Genomic DNA, 16400 nt, shown 5'->3' on the forward strand with positions numbered 1-16400 from the left:
GACTTGTCAGACCTAGGTGGAGACCATGAGTACTTCCTTGAACGCATGTGGCCAGGATGCCCAAGCTACCCATGAAGGGTCTGGAGAATTAACTGTGATGGCCCCCGATTTTTCTCAAGAAGAGACTCAGAGCAGATTCCTAATATATAAAATTTAGGGGATAACTTTCTAGATCCAGCGCTAACTTGGGGCTATCTTCTGGCTACTCCTTTGCTTGGCTCTGAAAGGGTAACTATCTAGAAAGCATAGCAACATCGTCTAAAGATTAGCCCAGACAGTGGAGACCAGAGATTATTGGAAGATTGATAAATCAGATGCTGAGCCGGGGCTGCATCTTCTCTGCGTAAAAAGAACCACAGCCGCATCCTCGCACCTCTCCCATTGTTTGCCATGAAATGCGCCAGCAAAACCAATTATTATCAGAGCCCTTTACTTAAACAGAGGCTGAAAAATTCACACGAAAGCAGTTTTCTAATTTGAAGAGGCAAACATTAGGACTGAAAGCAGTTAACAAATACAAACTCAAGTGACGAACTGAAGTTTGGCGACACACACACACACACACACGGAAATGCCACAGTACGTTCAAGGCACAACTCTGCTCTTTGCGAAGCGATATGTAGCTCAGAGGACACAGCACACACATGAGCACTCACAAACACAGCACACACATGATCACTCTGGGAACAGCCCGCTACTACACACTGTGCATCAACTAAGTGCAATCACCTAAATGATTACACCACAGATAATACTTGCCCTCCCTTTCTCATTAATTCTCTCTCAAGGAATGGCTTTCTAAAAAGAAAAAGAAAAAGAAAAAGAAAAAGAACAAACTCTTAAGAATTTGTGCGTCCCCAAATAAAATAACGACAATCAAATACATATCAGAAATTAAAGACATGTGTTAGAAGATAACAAATACGAGATTCTCTTGGTAAGATTCTCTTTTGAGAGGTACCTGCAAAATGTGGCTTCCCAGGTGTGCTTCAAATACTTCGATGGCCAGTGCGCTGGGACTTCGCCTTCGCTGGGCACCTATAACTTGAAAGAAAAGAGAAGGAGAGAGAGAGAAGAAGAAAAATAATTAAGTTGGAGCTCTGATTTCAAACTTTCAGCCTAATCTCTCTCCATTTGCATTACCACTCTGTTAAACACTAATGATTTCTGGAGGAAACACTAGCCACTGTCAGTTTGGGTTCTGGGTTGTTTGGACCTAAGTGTAAGTTTGGGCTGGATATAAGTATCTTCAAACTTCAAACAAACAAACAAAAACCCATAACATCCCAGACTTAAAATTTTACCTTTTAGATATTTTATCTTATACTGAGGCAAAAATATACACATTTTTGTATTTCTTCAGAACCAATGGATACAGTTTTGCTATACATTATGACATTGCTGTTTTTAAATACTGATAGCAATAGCCCTACCGCCCACTCCACACCAGAGCATGATAAACTCTTGAATCCCAAACAAGATGCATCTAGTATTTTCTAATGTTTAAGTTATCACAATTGAGAAGGAATCAGGTAAGGGGTACATACACTGGTGTGATGTGTCAAGAAGGGTGACTTTCATATCTCTGAGGACTCTTGTGACTATTCTAGAAGCCAGCACGGTTCAGATGGACCCTGGTCATCAGTGGCTGTCTCTGGTTTGGAGATGCCAAACATCACCGTTCTCCTTCCCAAGATTCAGCTTGCTGGCACCTGCCACTCAAGGAGACCTCATAACGAAAGTGCACTTCAGACACAGCCTGGATAGAACCCAGAATTGCGGGTCCATTCTTTCCAGGATCTTAAGTGTGCAATGCCGGCTTGCTGTGCTATGAGTGTTTATTTTTTCTTCCAGGTTCCCAAAAATCATAAACACGTGTTTGCTTTGCCGAGACTTAGGAAAGGATATGTTCAGAGATTTTCTACATTTCAGACAAGAAAGGTTCTCCATGTCCGCCTGCTTCTTCACTCCCAGGTACTAAATGAAAACGAAGTCAAAAGCCCTTGCTTTCTTACAGCTAACCCTCTTTCAGCTGGTAGACAGACAGTTCTGCAGAATGGTGCTGGAGGAATGCCACTTCATTTTGGTGACCACACCAATCACTTCTACCAAAAGCTGAGTAGGGCAGCAACACCAATGCCCATGACTGTTGTGCCATGTAGACACAGGAAGCCTACTCTAATTACCGAGAGGAACTATCCAAAAGGCATGTTGAAAATAACATGAAAGCCACGTGCCACTACTGCCGCCAGAGAAAAAAAGAAAGCGATATTTTCTCAATGGGGAAATTTATAAAATATAAATTGAAGAGTGATGATTATTAAAGAATATTCCAGCTGGAAACCCCAGAGCCAGCTCTCTGTTTCCTTCAGAGGTAAAACATATAACTAATCATTTTCAAATGGGAAGAACCTCATTTCTCGGCTGAGATAAATCTTTATCATAGGTGCAGACATAGGATTTTACTTTTTCATATTTAAATACGTTTAAGTAGCACTGCTGTGTATGTGTGTGCATGTGCTTCTGATTAATTTTCTATTCTAACACGCACATTACTCCCTTCAAAACTCCTTTGGCATTTTTGATAATGCAGCTGTCTTGCTGAATACTGTTTTCAGTTGCTAGAGTGTTAATTGCACATTATGGTAGCTTGGTGTGAATGATCCCACATGAATAAAATCTGCAGCCTCTTTTTTTTTTTTTTTAAGATTATGGGGATGGGTGGTTTGTAGGAGGGAGAAGAGGAGAGCTGAAAAACTTCGAAAATGTCCACTCCCTTTTTGAGGCAGTAATTATGATTTGGAGTTTATTAATAGTTCAGAATTTGGGGGAGATTTTTGATTACAAGGCTCAAAATAAATAACTGCATGCCATTTAAAGAAGGATTAATGCTGGGCTTTAGAGCATATAAACTACTCTAGGAATAACTCAATAAGGTGAGATTAAAAGTGCTTCAGCCAGTGCCTTCAGAGAGCCCTCCTGCTTCCCAGGGAATGTAAGGAAGCCTTATTTACTAGAAGGCCCGCATGGCAAGCACTAGCAACAACAGATGGCAACTCAAATGCTTCTAGAAGCCCAGAAACAGTTGTCTTGAATAACACACAGGGAGTATTGCGAGCCTGGATTCCACGGGCCTTTCTTTTCCCGCGTCTCCTTCACCAGGACTCAGGTCACTCTACAAATGGAGATCTTCCTCAGGTCTCGCATCCTTGACTCTGACCCAGGCAGTTGTTCTTTGTTCTCCAAATCCTCCGGAACCCTCAGCATGCATCCCGCACACACTAGCATAATATATCCCAGTATCCTGTAAGTGGTTACATGCTATTCTACTCAATGGCGTTTTTATGACACTGGAACTTCTCTTGATTTATCTGTTTTGCACTTATGCAGGTGATGTGGGGCTGTAATGACAGCTCCTAATTTTACAACCCACATAAATATGTTAAACAGGAGCCCGTTACGTCTCTGGTAGGAGCCCTGCTTTAACTCTGGCACTATGGGTAACTGGATAGATGTTAAATATGGGCTTCTGCACATCTCCTTTGGTACTCGGCATTCTAAGAAAAGGTAGGCTTCTATCACTGGGACAATGGAAACAGTTATTTTGTTTTTTCTGCATTAATGTCACTGAGTGTGCAGTGTATCATTAATGCCAAGAGGAACTAAAAGGCATGACCTCAATGCTTTATGAACATAAAAAAGAAGAGTAACTTCTCTTCTAAAAGGTTACACTTTCCAAGCTCATTTGGTAGCTCCCACACAACGGTGTCAAGGTAGATACTAGGTTTTTTTTTTCCTATCCCACCTGCTGATATACTTCATTTATCGGTTTATTTAGTTAAGTGACTACTTTCGAAACTGAAAGAGTACTAAATTAATAAAACCACCCATAAGCAGGACATTACTAAATAAATGGAGTCTACTTTCCATTGCCTGTGGAGATTGCCACTATCTCACAAGAGAGAGATGAATCGTTTGAATGGCATACACAAAATACTCAAAGAAAGCAAGCACACCATATAATTCAACTTTAAACTCTAGCCACCATCTGCTAAGTGCCCACTGGATGCTGAAAACCTCTAACTAGGAAATGGAGACTAGTATTGGAGCTCAGTAAACAAATACGAGAAAACCTGTTGCCGAAGACAAGTCCCAGTACAAGATTATCCTTCCAAGGCATCCTCTCTCACATTTTATGCAGGCTAAAAAGGCAGCACCCAGAGTGTTAGGGCTTTTTAAAGGCAGACAAGTACAGGGGAAAACATTCTTTTCCAAAGAAATCAGCCTAGGAAATCCTGGTCTTAGGTTTCAGAAATCCACAAGTATAAGAAGCTGTGAGGATGAGGCACTCGGCCTAGCTCTCATCAGAAGGAAGAGGGCATTCAGGGAAACCACTTTCAAACACAGACTTAAGAAAATTAGCTTTGCCCCTCAAGAATGTCAGCCAAAATCTTGTACTCTGGACCCTGTTATAAACATACATGGTGATCTCTAAGAATTGATTCTGTGTAGCAACAGCAGCAACAACAATAACAAAAAAATCGTCTTTCAAAAATATATCCCACCTGCCCAGTCATGTTCTGAACTGGTGCTCCACGCCTCCAGGGAGAAAGTGAGGAAGGCTGGGGATTAACACTCAGTAGGAGTTTGACCTATTCAGCCAAAAGGTCAACTTGCCATGGAAGGATCCATTAGAAGTGGAAACAGGACAGCTCAGTAGACACACATAATGAAAGGGGAGAAGTCATGGGCTCTGGTTGCCTTGAGGCCTGTTTTGCCCTTTTCCTTCCTAGCCCTCTGCATGCAGGGCCCTTACTAGCACAGTTCATAATGCATGGGGCAACCCCAGGCAGAGAGCTGCAGAGAGCCTGCTGCCAAACAAAGGGTTCAGTCAAGAAAGGAGAAAGGTCTTCCACCGTGAAGAATGTCACACACGGGAAAGTAGGCCCTGGTTGACAAGAAGCTCATTGGAAGTTGATCTCAGCCCATCTCGTAAGTCAGTGATCCAGTGCCCAAGGTCAATGCTGCCCTTACGTTCGACTGCCAACATCTTAAGACTGGACCCTTCCACCTGGAGAAAAGGCAAGCTTTGTGCCTGGCCACCATGCATGCAGCCATCTGAATCCTTCATGCATGGAGCAATCTCTGTTTCCACACCGAGATTGGGGAAAAGGTGGGCTAAAGAACAAACTTAAAGGCATCTCCAGACCTCATTCCCTGAGCACTTGGGCTCAGCAAAGTCAGAGTTTGGGAGAGGATGGAAGAAAGAATGCTTAACGAGTCTTTCCAGGGCTACTAAGGACAGAAAAAGAATTTCCCTTGAAGAATCTCAATTAATGTTCCTAATTGAGAATCAAATATAGGTTTGATTCCCAGCACCCACAGGGTGGCTTAAAACCATCTGTAACTCCAGTTCCAGAGGATCTGATACCCTCTTCTGGCCTTCACTGGCACCGGGCATATATGGGTGCACATGTGTACATATAGGACAAATACTCATGTATATAAAATGAAATAAAATAAATAATTTAGAGATTTTAAAAATGATTACAAGAAGAAACCTCCCCTACATGCTGGAACTTATTGTTAAATCCACATTTTAATAAACTTTTTTAAAGTTCCTAATCCGAATCCCAGAACCTATCACACGTTATCAAGTGCTATCAATCCAGGAAAACGAGGCAGTTAATTCAAGGAAATAACTGAAACTTTAAGCAGTCTTGTGCTAATTGGAAAGTCCTCTGATGCAACACATTTAAATTTCTCCCCCATGTGAATTGGATGCATTGGGGAAATTTAAGGATGGGTTGAGTACCTTGAAAGAATCATGGATGATATATATATCACATATATAGGACTGAAAGTCTTAGTGCTTACAAATGGGGTGCTGAACTGGGGGGAAGGAAACCACGCATGCTTGGCCCCAAACTACCACTGCACCAGGGAAGTACATGCATTCAGGAGGTCTGGTTAAGTGAGGCGAATGCTTCTACTTCTCACTTTAGGAACTGACTGGATTCCTGCGATGTTTGCAAAACTGTTTGCAATTCTCTGTTTCAAAATGGCACAGTGTGAAGTGTGAAAAGGCATCCAAATTCCCAATCTTTTTCTTCACCAGGTTTTCATGTACTTGGTCTTCAACAAATTACATCTACATTGCAGTGGGAAGGATCCCGTTAAAATATTCAACTTCCCCCACCTCAGTTTCCATTTCCCCGGGATGAAATAAGAGCTCCTAGGTAGGCATTGCACCCTCCATCGCTAATGGTTGACAAAGTGGCCTTTGCATTACAATCTGGGGATTCCTATGTGAACCACCCATTGTAAGGTCGTCAAGCAATCACTTACAAGGTGGTTAGCATTTGATTGGAGGATCTAGGATATCCCTTAACGATGGACTTCTCAAGGCAGTGGCTGAAGCAGTGTTTGGACAGCCAGCACCTGAGGGTATCCTCACCATCAACGTCTCTGAGAACATATCCTCAGGCAGACACAGGCATGGCCCACAGCTGGGCGGAGCCTCAGGGAGTGAGGAACATGATAGGTTCCTTCAGAGATGCCAGGGGATATGAGAGAGGAGCAACCCTTCAAGATCATGTTTTTGTTTGCTTGTTTATTTTCTTTGTTTTGTTTCGCTTTATGTTTTGAAACAGGGTTTCTCTGGGTAAGTCCTGGCTGCTCTGGAACTCTTACTGTAGACCAGGCTGGTCTCAAACTGAAGAGAACTGCCTGCCTCTGCCTCGCAAGTGCTGGGATTAAAGGCGTGCACCTCCATAGCCTGGCTCAAGATCATGCTTTATCTTAAGACTCCCAAAGTAATTGCTACAAATTCTAAGAGGACCTTTTTGGTAAATTGTACTTATTACTCAGTCAATCCAATTTTGCTTTCCTAATTATTTTAAAACAACTGAAATGTGTAATGAAAATAAATACCACACACAATCCACTATTTACCAAGGTCTTTAGTCCAGAATTACTTAAAAGAAACCAAAGTGTGTCTGGGTTGGCTTCATAAACTTGGTTTTGCATGAATTAGAGTTAACAATTAAATTCCTTCATACAATGGTGGACTTTAGAGTTTCTTCATTTTCATTACAAAGTAAATACAAGGTTAAAAGAAATCAGTCAAACCAACAACCAATTCCTCCCAGTAGATTCCCAGAGATACAGCGAGTCTTGCATTTTATTGCAGATGAACTTAGCAGGACCACACGAGCCCATTTATTCTGGCTCACTGATACTGCAGCAAACACACCTTGAGCCTCTCTGGGAGACAGTCTGCTGACTCGGGACCTGACAGTGACCCAGACACATGTGTTGGGAGAACATATGGGTCATGGGGACGGCTCCAGTCTGCTGACTCGGGACCTGACAGTGACCCAGACACGTGCTGGAAGAGCATACGGGTCACAGGGACAGCTCCAGGCCTTCATGCCCTCCTGGCAGAATGTACTCGGCTTTCATGTACGATCATCAGGCTGTAGTTTAGAGAGGCCTCTCATCTTGGGTAACTCCTCAGAAAAGCCTGCAGTGAGGTCACATGACAGATACCCACAGTGGTCAGGACTCTGGGGCTCACTGTCAGACACAATGGCAGCAGCTCTCCAGGCCAGGCTGGGGCCGCATCACCTTGTAGCTCCATGTCGTTTTCAGCAAGCTCCATCACCAAGGGACTGTCCCGCCATCAGACACCTGCAGCATTGGCTCTCTACTACAGACACCCCAGCCTTCTTAGGACTCAGCCCTGCAGCTCAACAGTCAGGGCCACAGCTCCTCCAGAAGGACCACTGTGTGCTTAGGGCTGGGGGACAACCCTAACTCCCCTATTTTACCTTCTACTTCAGTCCCACACCGCTGCTCCCACCAGAGTCTCCGGAGCACACGTTCCCACCGTGGCATTTCAGCTGAGTGCTGGACGAGGCCACTGAGTCACTTCCCAGGGTTGACTCAGGTACCTTATATGGGACGGCTGACTCATTTCTAGAGCCTGCCTGCTCTGCCTGCAGAGGGGGCTCACTGGGAGGGCTCATATTAACTGGGAGGCAGCTTTGAACAAAAGAAAGGATTTGGACTCTGGAGTCAATCAAATTCAGTGTTAAACTCTGTGTATCCCAAATTAGCTGGGCCTTACCAAGAAATTGGGCCCCATGGACCTCCATTTCTTCTTCTGTTGAATAACAATCAACGCATCTCATAGCAACTGGGAGGTGTTACGATGTGCCCCACCCAACTTTTAATCTTCCTGGAATTTATCTGTATAGTATCTGTCCCTTCACCAGCTCTTACCGTCGTCACAAGCCAGAGGATTTGGGCTGTATTATTAAAACTCCAGCAGATAGAATGAGGCCCAGAGCACAGAAGGAACAAAATAAAAAGTGAATAAATGAACACTCCCCAGCAGGATTCCCACCCCATGGAGGCGCTCAGCACACAATGCTCACTTCTCCCTATTTAAAGCAGAGGCCAGGGCTGAAGACAATCTCCTGCTCACTATCTTTATCCTTAATTCAACGGGAAGAGTAGGAAGTTTTCTGTGTATGTTGTCACCAGCTCCCACCTTTCCCAAAGCATGATGTCATAGCTTCAGTGTCACCACACACCCTGTGGAGCCAACTGCAATCAGGGCCTCAAACCAGCACAAACATTTCCCACACACTTGGGCACAGAGCCAGCAGCAATTCTCCAAGTGTCAGCAACTGCCCACTGAGTTTTCCTTGGAAGGATTCACTCACGCCTGGTTCCAGCAGTAATTGGCATGTGCTTTATGATGCTGAATGCCTCCGACATAATTTGATGAGGTAAACGCATGTATAGGGCCACCACTGCTAGAAACCCCCGACAGTCCTTCCGTCCCGCCACCTCCCCTCGGGTTCCACATAAACAAAGACTGCAGGGTGATCGTTGGAAACCAGGTAAGAGTTTGATGAACAGAAGACCCACAGATTTCCAGAAGCTCCAAATAAGTTGAGCAAAGTTTAAAAGGCAAGGAGAGAGCTGGACACCATTTGGAGCATGTGGCTCTGTCCCCAGGCACAAGACAGCCAGGCTGGGAACCAGGGCAGCACGGGCGGATACATTTGGGTATTCATCACTCCCAGGAAATAGATTAAGAAAATTTCATCTGTTGCTTAGATTCAAGGCTGACCTCGGGTCTTTAGGTTTCTAATGTTTCTTTCTCTGAATAAGAAAGAGGTTTGAGCAAACCCTTTTGCACACACAAAATTAAAACATAAAGCTTCTGTACATTTGGTCGTAGAAACTTCCAGAGAAAGCCAGCCCACAGATCTCAGGTCAAGAACTCTTGCTTCTGACAAGAACCAAGTATTCACATCCACCCTGCACCACCAGCAGGGCTGAAGAACTGATTCCCTGGATGAATGAGCAAGGAACCAAATGAATGAATGCAAGGAGGCTCAGAGGCAGCATCGGCAGCGAAAGCAGACACTTGTATTCTGCACGGAGACTGGGGGCCTGAGCGACGCAGCCAGTTAGGGGGTTTATTCACAAAAATTGCCTTGTGGAATTATACGCAGCTCCGCCCCTTCTAAATGCAGACAGAGGGAGGAAAGGAAAAAGAGATAATGAAGGTTTGCAAATGAAGTGGGGACAACTGTGCAATCAATCAGCGTTTTCTGAAAAAGAATCTGCACCACTTGCCAAAATTCCCAACTGAGCAACTGAACTAGAATTCTGATGAGAATGGACTTTGCCACTAGCCAGTCATTTTTATTCATCCTCCAGCTGTCTTGCTTCCCTCTCCAGAAGTCAAAGGTCTCCTCGGTGTGGTGGGATCGAACATGGGAATTTACGTCACCATGCTGATTTTTCTCACATACCTTTATTGAGGATTTGCTCCGTGCCAGGCATGTCGTCAGTTGGTAAGAAGATAAGCCAGTTGTTCATGGAAGCGCGTACTGAAGGCCTACTAGGTGCCAGGCAGTGGACCACCAAAGATTGAATGAATGGCTCTGGACTCTTGGGTGGAAGCCAGACCACAAAAGCAATCATAATACATGAATACTTGCATAAGAGACAGGTACGAAGAGGTGGGGAGGCCAGAGAAGACCCCTACGAGAATATAATATTCAAGTAGCAACATGGTACTAGTGTCCAGCTAAAAGGAGAGCAAATCTTAAAGGTCCCAGCATTTGAGTAGCTTGTTCCAAAATATGACAAGGAGACAGCCTCCTCAATGAATATAAAGCCTAGGTAGAAATGGGGACTTGGTAAAGTCCAGGAGAAGGAACATCCACCTTCAGTGAAATTAAAGACAAAAACAGAAGAAATAGTTAGGTTACAAATGGTCACAAGTATTTCCAGGCCAACAAGCCATGTTTTTCTCGGGAGAGGCAGGCAGAGCGAGGGTTGTATACAAAGAAAGGAACAAAGTGACTACGATGTGGGAGATTCAAACACAGGGAAAAAATCGTCAGGGGGCCTCTGTCTGCCACTGCAGTCACAGATCGCCTCACAAATATTGAAAGGACATCACAGCCTTCCCACAGTCATGGGGATACCCCCAGAAAGTCTGAGCAGGACTGGGCGGTGGGGGGCCTGGACTGTGTTATATTAGCAGCGGAGTGAGGAGAGGGGACAGGAGTATGTGTAGAAGAAGGCTGAAAACAATGCTATTGCAAAGCCGAGCGAGGCAGGATGTGGAGAGGTTGCCCTGAGAAGTTAGCAAGACTGTAGAAAGAAGGCTTACGTTCTGAGGTATTTAACAGGCAGGGTGAAGATTGTTTTGGGACAAATAGATTAAAGAATGAGTTCTAGGGGCCTGAAGTAGCAAACATCATCCCCTAAGACAGGTAACAATAAAGGACCTGCCGCATAAGAGCCAGGATGGGGTGGAGCTCATGTCCCTAACACCCGCCAGGCAGAGCAGCACACATCTTTAGTCTTACCACTGAAGAGGTAAGCAGGTCCTTGGAAGTCTTTAGGAGCCTGTCTGTCCAAATCAGCGAGGTCAGGTTTGGGGAGTGACAGTTTCTCAAAAAGTAAGGTAAGGAGTAACAGCAGGAGGTGTCAACTCTGGCCTCCACACGCACGCATGTGCACACATGTTCACACATGCCCCGTCAAGCCTGCACATACTGTAAATAATGAAGAAATAATAAAGAAATTAAAGCGACTAGACTATTACCATCCTGAGAGAAAAAGAAAAAAAAATAGCCAAAGTCATAAGATAGAGAAGCAAAACCATCTACAGAAACGGCAACACTCCTTGGGGTTTATGGAAATTGACAAACAGGCAACACACTGCTAGATTTAATTTCAACACACATACACACACACACACACACACACACACACACACACACACTGGAATCTACAAAAGCAACGTTCTCTAGTGTAGTGGCCTAGTCATTCCAAAAGAGAGCCCAGCCTCAGAAGTTCTTCCACTTGAAGGCTAAACAACACAAGGATCTAGAATCCACGCTCACAAGTAGGCAATGGCATAGGAATCTCCTGGCTACATCTGAACTCAGGCAGCATGGTTCCTCAGGAAGGCTGCCTGTTCTTGCCATCCCCCAGGTATGATAGTGTGATGGTTTGAATCAGAACGGTCCCTGCGGGCTCAAATGTTTGAACGCTTGGTGTAGCACAAATCCAAATAGGTTTTAATAATAAAGACCTGGAGTCAGATATTAAGATGTGAGAGCTGAAAGATCAGAGAGGCAGAACAGCCAGCCACTAGTTCTTACCACTACGAAATGCCCAGACTGAATGGGGTATCCTGAATCTACAAGTTCTCAGACTGAATCCTCAGATTGAATTCTCTGAGCTCCTGTCTCTTTCTGCCTTATATGTCCCTCTCTGCCCAGTCATGTCCCTTCCTGTCTCTACCTTCCTTGTCCTGGGATTAAAGGCACGTGACTGCTAAATAATGGGATTAAAGGTGTAAGTCATCATAGCCTGACTCAGACAAATGCAGGAAGAGATTATCTGAATACCGCCCGGTCTGAACTAAAAGAATATTAGTAATCAAGGAAAACTACAGCGCATTCTGTCTGCTGGGAAAAGCAACCGAAAGGGTAGAGAATCAACTCATATTCTTCTTGCACTATTTAATGACTTTGGATTAAAGCAATAAAGAAAAAAATCTTGGACTGTCCTGTGTGGGACAGAAGGCATTGTTTCCTGAGAGTCCATTCTTGGTCCCAAATGCCTCACCTCTGCTGACGTAGAGAAAGACAGCTCTTCATCAGTTTCCCAAACTACTGTGTCAAGAACCCTCATCATCAGGAAGCAATGCTGGCTTCTCCCTTTCGTCTCCCCCAGTTCTCTCTACACAGCCTGCTCTGGGGCTTTCTAAATCCAGTGAACTCTCACTGACCACTGTCCTCACACTAACTGTTTTATTTCTTCGCTTACAGCCTCTCCAGACGTCCACCCACAGTTGGGAATAAATTAGCTGTGTGACACCTTACGATTGTTCAACTATGTACTGACTTCATTTTCTAGGACACACTCCCATAGTGCCAACCAAGGTTTAGCTCCGACCCCCGCAATACCTCTAGAGGACCTTGAAGTTTTCATTAATCCATACTTACAATCTGCTAGGAGTACCAAAAGAGTTGAGGTAGCTGTAATACACAGATGGTCATGTGTTACATTTATACACATACTTAAAATTTCCCACTTACAATGTCATTCCCAAAAGTTAAAGATGGTGGGTACTGGGTGTCTTAACTCAATCACCTCACTTAGTGCGTAAGCGTGTGTTTTTGAGTGTGTGTGTCAGTGTGTAAACACTCCTACTGCACAAACATGGTCACAGCCCAAAGGCTGGCTTCTAGTTTCTGTCCCAAAAAAATACACAGTAGAACAAATCAAGTAGACCAAGCATCCCGCCCCCTGTAGGTGGACCGTAACTGGTCATCCCTCGTTAGTCGCCTGGTCCGTCTGCACAGTAGATGTGGCATTGCTTGCCTGTGCCTATTTGACCACTGACAAGCAGATCTTTCTAAAGGGATGACTAGGCTAGGGCAAAAGCAGTAGAAAACTCCACTGACACATGTAGGAGCTAAAAAATAAAAAAAAAATTAAGTGATTGTGAATTAGATTTTTATTATTATATTTTATGTAAATGGGTATTTTTTTTTAAGCTCCATTTTTAACCAAGTCTCCTTATATGTCAGTCAACCAGAGCTCGGCAAGCTCGCATGGAGTCTATTAAAGAGGGAATAAGGTTCATGAATTTCAAGCGTGGAGGACTCTAATTACCTCATGCTCAAACTTTAACTACAAAACTCAGATAAATTGCTGCACTAAACCCACCGAGGATCCTCCACCTGATTGGTGCCGGGGCTTCAGAACCCATCTGAAGCTCAGCGAAGCTGATCCCGGGAGCGTTAGCAAATCAGTCCTGAGGGACCACGTTCTGGACTGGTCCCTAATGAGTACGGATGAATTACTTGGATGTTTTGGTAAAGCTACCCGGTAAATTAGGCCATCTGAAATTTTATTAGCCACAGAGTATCACCGCAGCCAGTCACCTAGGCCAGGCACACTGGGGGAAGCGGCTGCCATTTAAGCGTCTTCTAACCAGGTCCCTAGAATCTGTTTCAGGCCCTGGCTGGCAGTAGAAACATTAAACTAATTGGCTAATAGTTACAGCTGTCTCTTCAGCGCTTTTGTGCTTAGAGGTGTGACCCTGTCTCGAACCAATTTATGTACACCCAGAGGGTGGTCCTGGATTTATTCTAGTTCTGTGTATGAATTAAATTCAGAAGAAAAGGAAACAGGCGCCTCTCTGTACATAGCTGGGGTGTGAAGCCCGGAACCCGAGTTCGCTTACCTGCAGCTAAAAGTTGGGAGGCAGCAAACACTTGAGGCAGAGAAGACTGGGAAAAACAAACACTATATTTCTCAAATATTCAAGACATCCATATTTTATCCAGAGAGGCACGGAGAAGAGAAACAGCTTTCTTTCTGTCTGCTCTAACTCCCACCATGACTATTTATCTAGTAACAAACTTTTATAGATGTGAAATATTTGAAGAAGTCCTCTAGAAATGGCCTGAGGTGATTTCAAACTTAACAGACCCTGTCCCACCAGAGCTCATCACCGGGAATTTATAACAAAGTACCTTCTACTTAATTTTCAGAGCCTAGCCAAGCGGATGAGGAACGCAGCTGCATTAAGTGCAATTAATGGCTCAATAAAAAGCAGGAGAGGGCTGTTTAACACCCAAGAACCAGCAGTAAACACTGTCTTCATGCTCTCCTACAGGCGGTCAAGTGGCAAAGGACCCGGGCTGAGAGATTTTCCTACCAAATGGGTCAATGCCTCTCTCTCGCTGCGGCAAAGCTGGTCCTTCATCCGCTCAGCTCAGACACCGTACAAAAGGCTAGCAAGCTGTCCCCTCCAGTTACTCCACCAGCGTCCTCTCTCCCTTTGTGCTGGAGTCCACCACAGCAAGCTCATCTTCCCACCAGTGAGGGAGAAGGACGAGAGCAGTTCCACTCAAAAGGAGTCTAATCGCCAGTGACTCACGCCACAGAAAGTGATTTGGCTCCATAACTAACTGACTGGCCAATGACAGTGAACGGAAACATCTTCAATCAGAACAGTTTTCAAACAAACCAAAAAAAATTAGGTTATGGGCAAAAAAAATAATTATAATGATGTTTGCAAACCTCTTTAATGATGAAAAGCCACTACTTAGAATTTGAACATGAGAGGCATCCGAAAATAAACAAAAGCCCCACTGGCTGGTCTGGCTGTGCTGGCTGGGGGATGTGTCAGTCAGTGTGTCAATGACAGGAGGCTGTCATTGAGCTCAGCTGCGTGCACAGGTGGACTGGGCATCCAAGGTGTATTGCCAGATTCAGGGACCTCTTAGGAATAAACATTTGGCAGGATGCCCTTCTATAACATGGGCAGTACCAATGCCCAATCTTCACGCATGCTCCTGTATGCTTTAAGCCCCGTCTCAGTTACCTACAATCACTAAAACGTAAACACTGTGCCATTTAGAGGATGACAAGGAGGGACCTTACATGGTTATGACTGACACGAATGGTTTTCAAATATTTTTGTTCTGCCTTTGGATGAATTCACAGACAAAGAGCCATGGAGGAGATGCAGAGCCAAGAGTATTTAAGTTACTTCACTAATACAAGTGAACAAAGTCATTTTACTATGGGAAGCAGCTGATAATACTTGTGGTCTTAGTAGCCCAGCCTTAATTTAGGATCCCATCTTCCGAGTTCCATGTCTGAATAAATCTGGTGTTTGAGCAGTATAAACAAGGCAGGGGGTAAAGTTTCCCTTTTGACTAAAGTCTTAACCAAGGGTCAGGGAACATGGCTGGGGGGGTGGAGGGGTTGAGCATATGACTAGTATTCATGAGAGTCATGAGGCCCTGAATCTGAGAGAGAACGAACACATGGAGGTGTCAATGGCAACACAGGGGAGAGGAAGGAAGAGGTGGGGAAAATGTTGGGAAGGAGCAGGGAGCCCTACAGAACACGAAGGCAGTTTCCTTCTAATCAGCATCTTGCCTAATCAGAACCAGACATGGCTCCTTGATGAGAGAGGTGACAAATAATTCCCAAAATGCATTTTACTGAAAAAAAAATGCTCCCAACCTGCTTGAGCAACACTCCCCCAAGAACACTCACACATTAGTTTCTAGCAGTCACTCTTGGTGAAAGGTGATCATGGGAGCCGGGTGGCGGTGGCACACGGTTTAATCCCAGACATGGGAGGCAGAGGCAGCTGGCTCTGTGAGTTCGAGGGCAGCCCAGGACAGCTAGAGCTGCTACAGAGAAATCCTGTCTTAAATAACAACAAACGAGCAAACAAAAACTGTGCTCACGGGCAATAAGAGAAAACAAGCAAAAGCACAGGCGGGAACCCAGGCTGGCAGGCAGCAGGGTCTGACTCTTGATTGTGCCCCTTTAGAGACACCCAACTCTATCTCTCTCCCAAAACAAAACCAGAATTCTGGGGGCCAGTGAGAGAGCCCAGCTGGTAAAGGCGCCGACTACCACACCTGAAGACCCGAGTCTTACCCTAAGAATCCACATGATAAGGAAGGCAGCACCTGCCCCTGCTTTCCCCTGACCTCTACATGTAAGCCATTGCATGCACAACGTACACACATGTACAGAATGTGCAATAAGTGAAATAATAATTAAAAAATTTAAAGTGGAATTCTGAATACCTCCTGTCTGAACAAAGGGCATGCGCCTCGAGACAGATAAAGCATATCAAAATGGTATGCATGGCACTCATTGTGCAACTGCAGAGACACAAAGAGGCACCGAGGCCTGGGCATGGCCCCTGGGCCCAGGAGCGAGTGGAAATAGTGAGCTACTATCTGAACCTGGGGATGTTTACAAAGGAATCTGGCTACATTTCACTTGTCAGAAAACACACAAAACAAGAT

General features: G+C 44.7%; 1 protein-coding gene across 7 annotated transcripts in view; it reads right to left on the reverse strand.

Annotated features, from left to right (window-relative positions):
- Npas3 (neuronal PAS domain protein 3) overlaps positions 1-16400 on the reverse strand; it is an 812903-nt gene that overhangs the window by 424787 nt on the left and 371716 nt on the right. For 4 of the 7 annotated variants that reach the window (XM_041658773.1, XM_041658772.1, XM_041658771.1 and 1 more), the window contains one exon: positions 962-1038. In XM_041658773.1, the coding sequence (XP_041514707.1) occupies positions 962-1038 (77 nt within the window). Of the gene's footprint in view, positions 1-961; positions 1045-16400 lie in introns of all 7 variants that reach the window. The other 3 variants (XM_041658774.1, XM_041658770.1, XM_041658768.1) reach the window with 1 other exon arrangement.

The sequence above is a fragment of the Microtus oregoni genome, unplaced genomic scaffold, assembly GCF_018167655.1.
Source record: "Microtus oregoni isolate MIOR12 unplaced genomic scaffold, Mior012 000009F_ref0000495, whole genome shotgun sequence".
NCBI lineage: Eukaryota > Metazoa > Chordata > Mammalia > Rodentia > Cricetidae > Microtus > Microtus oregoni.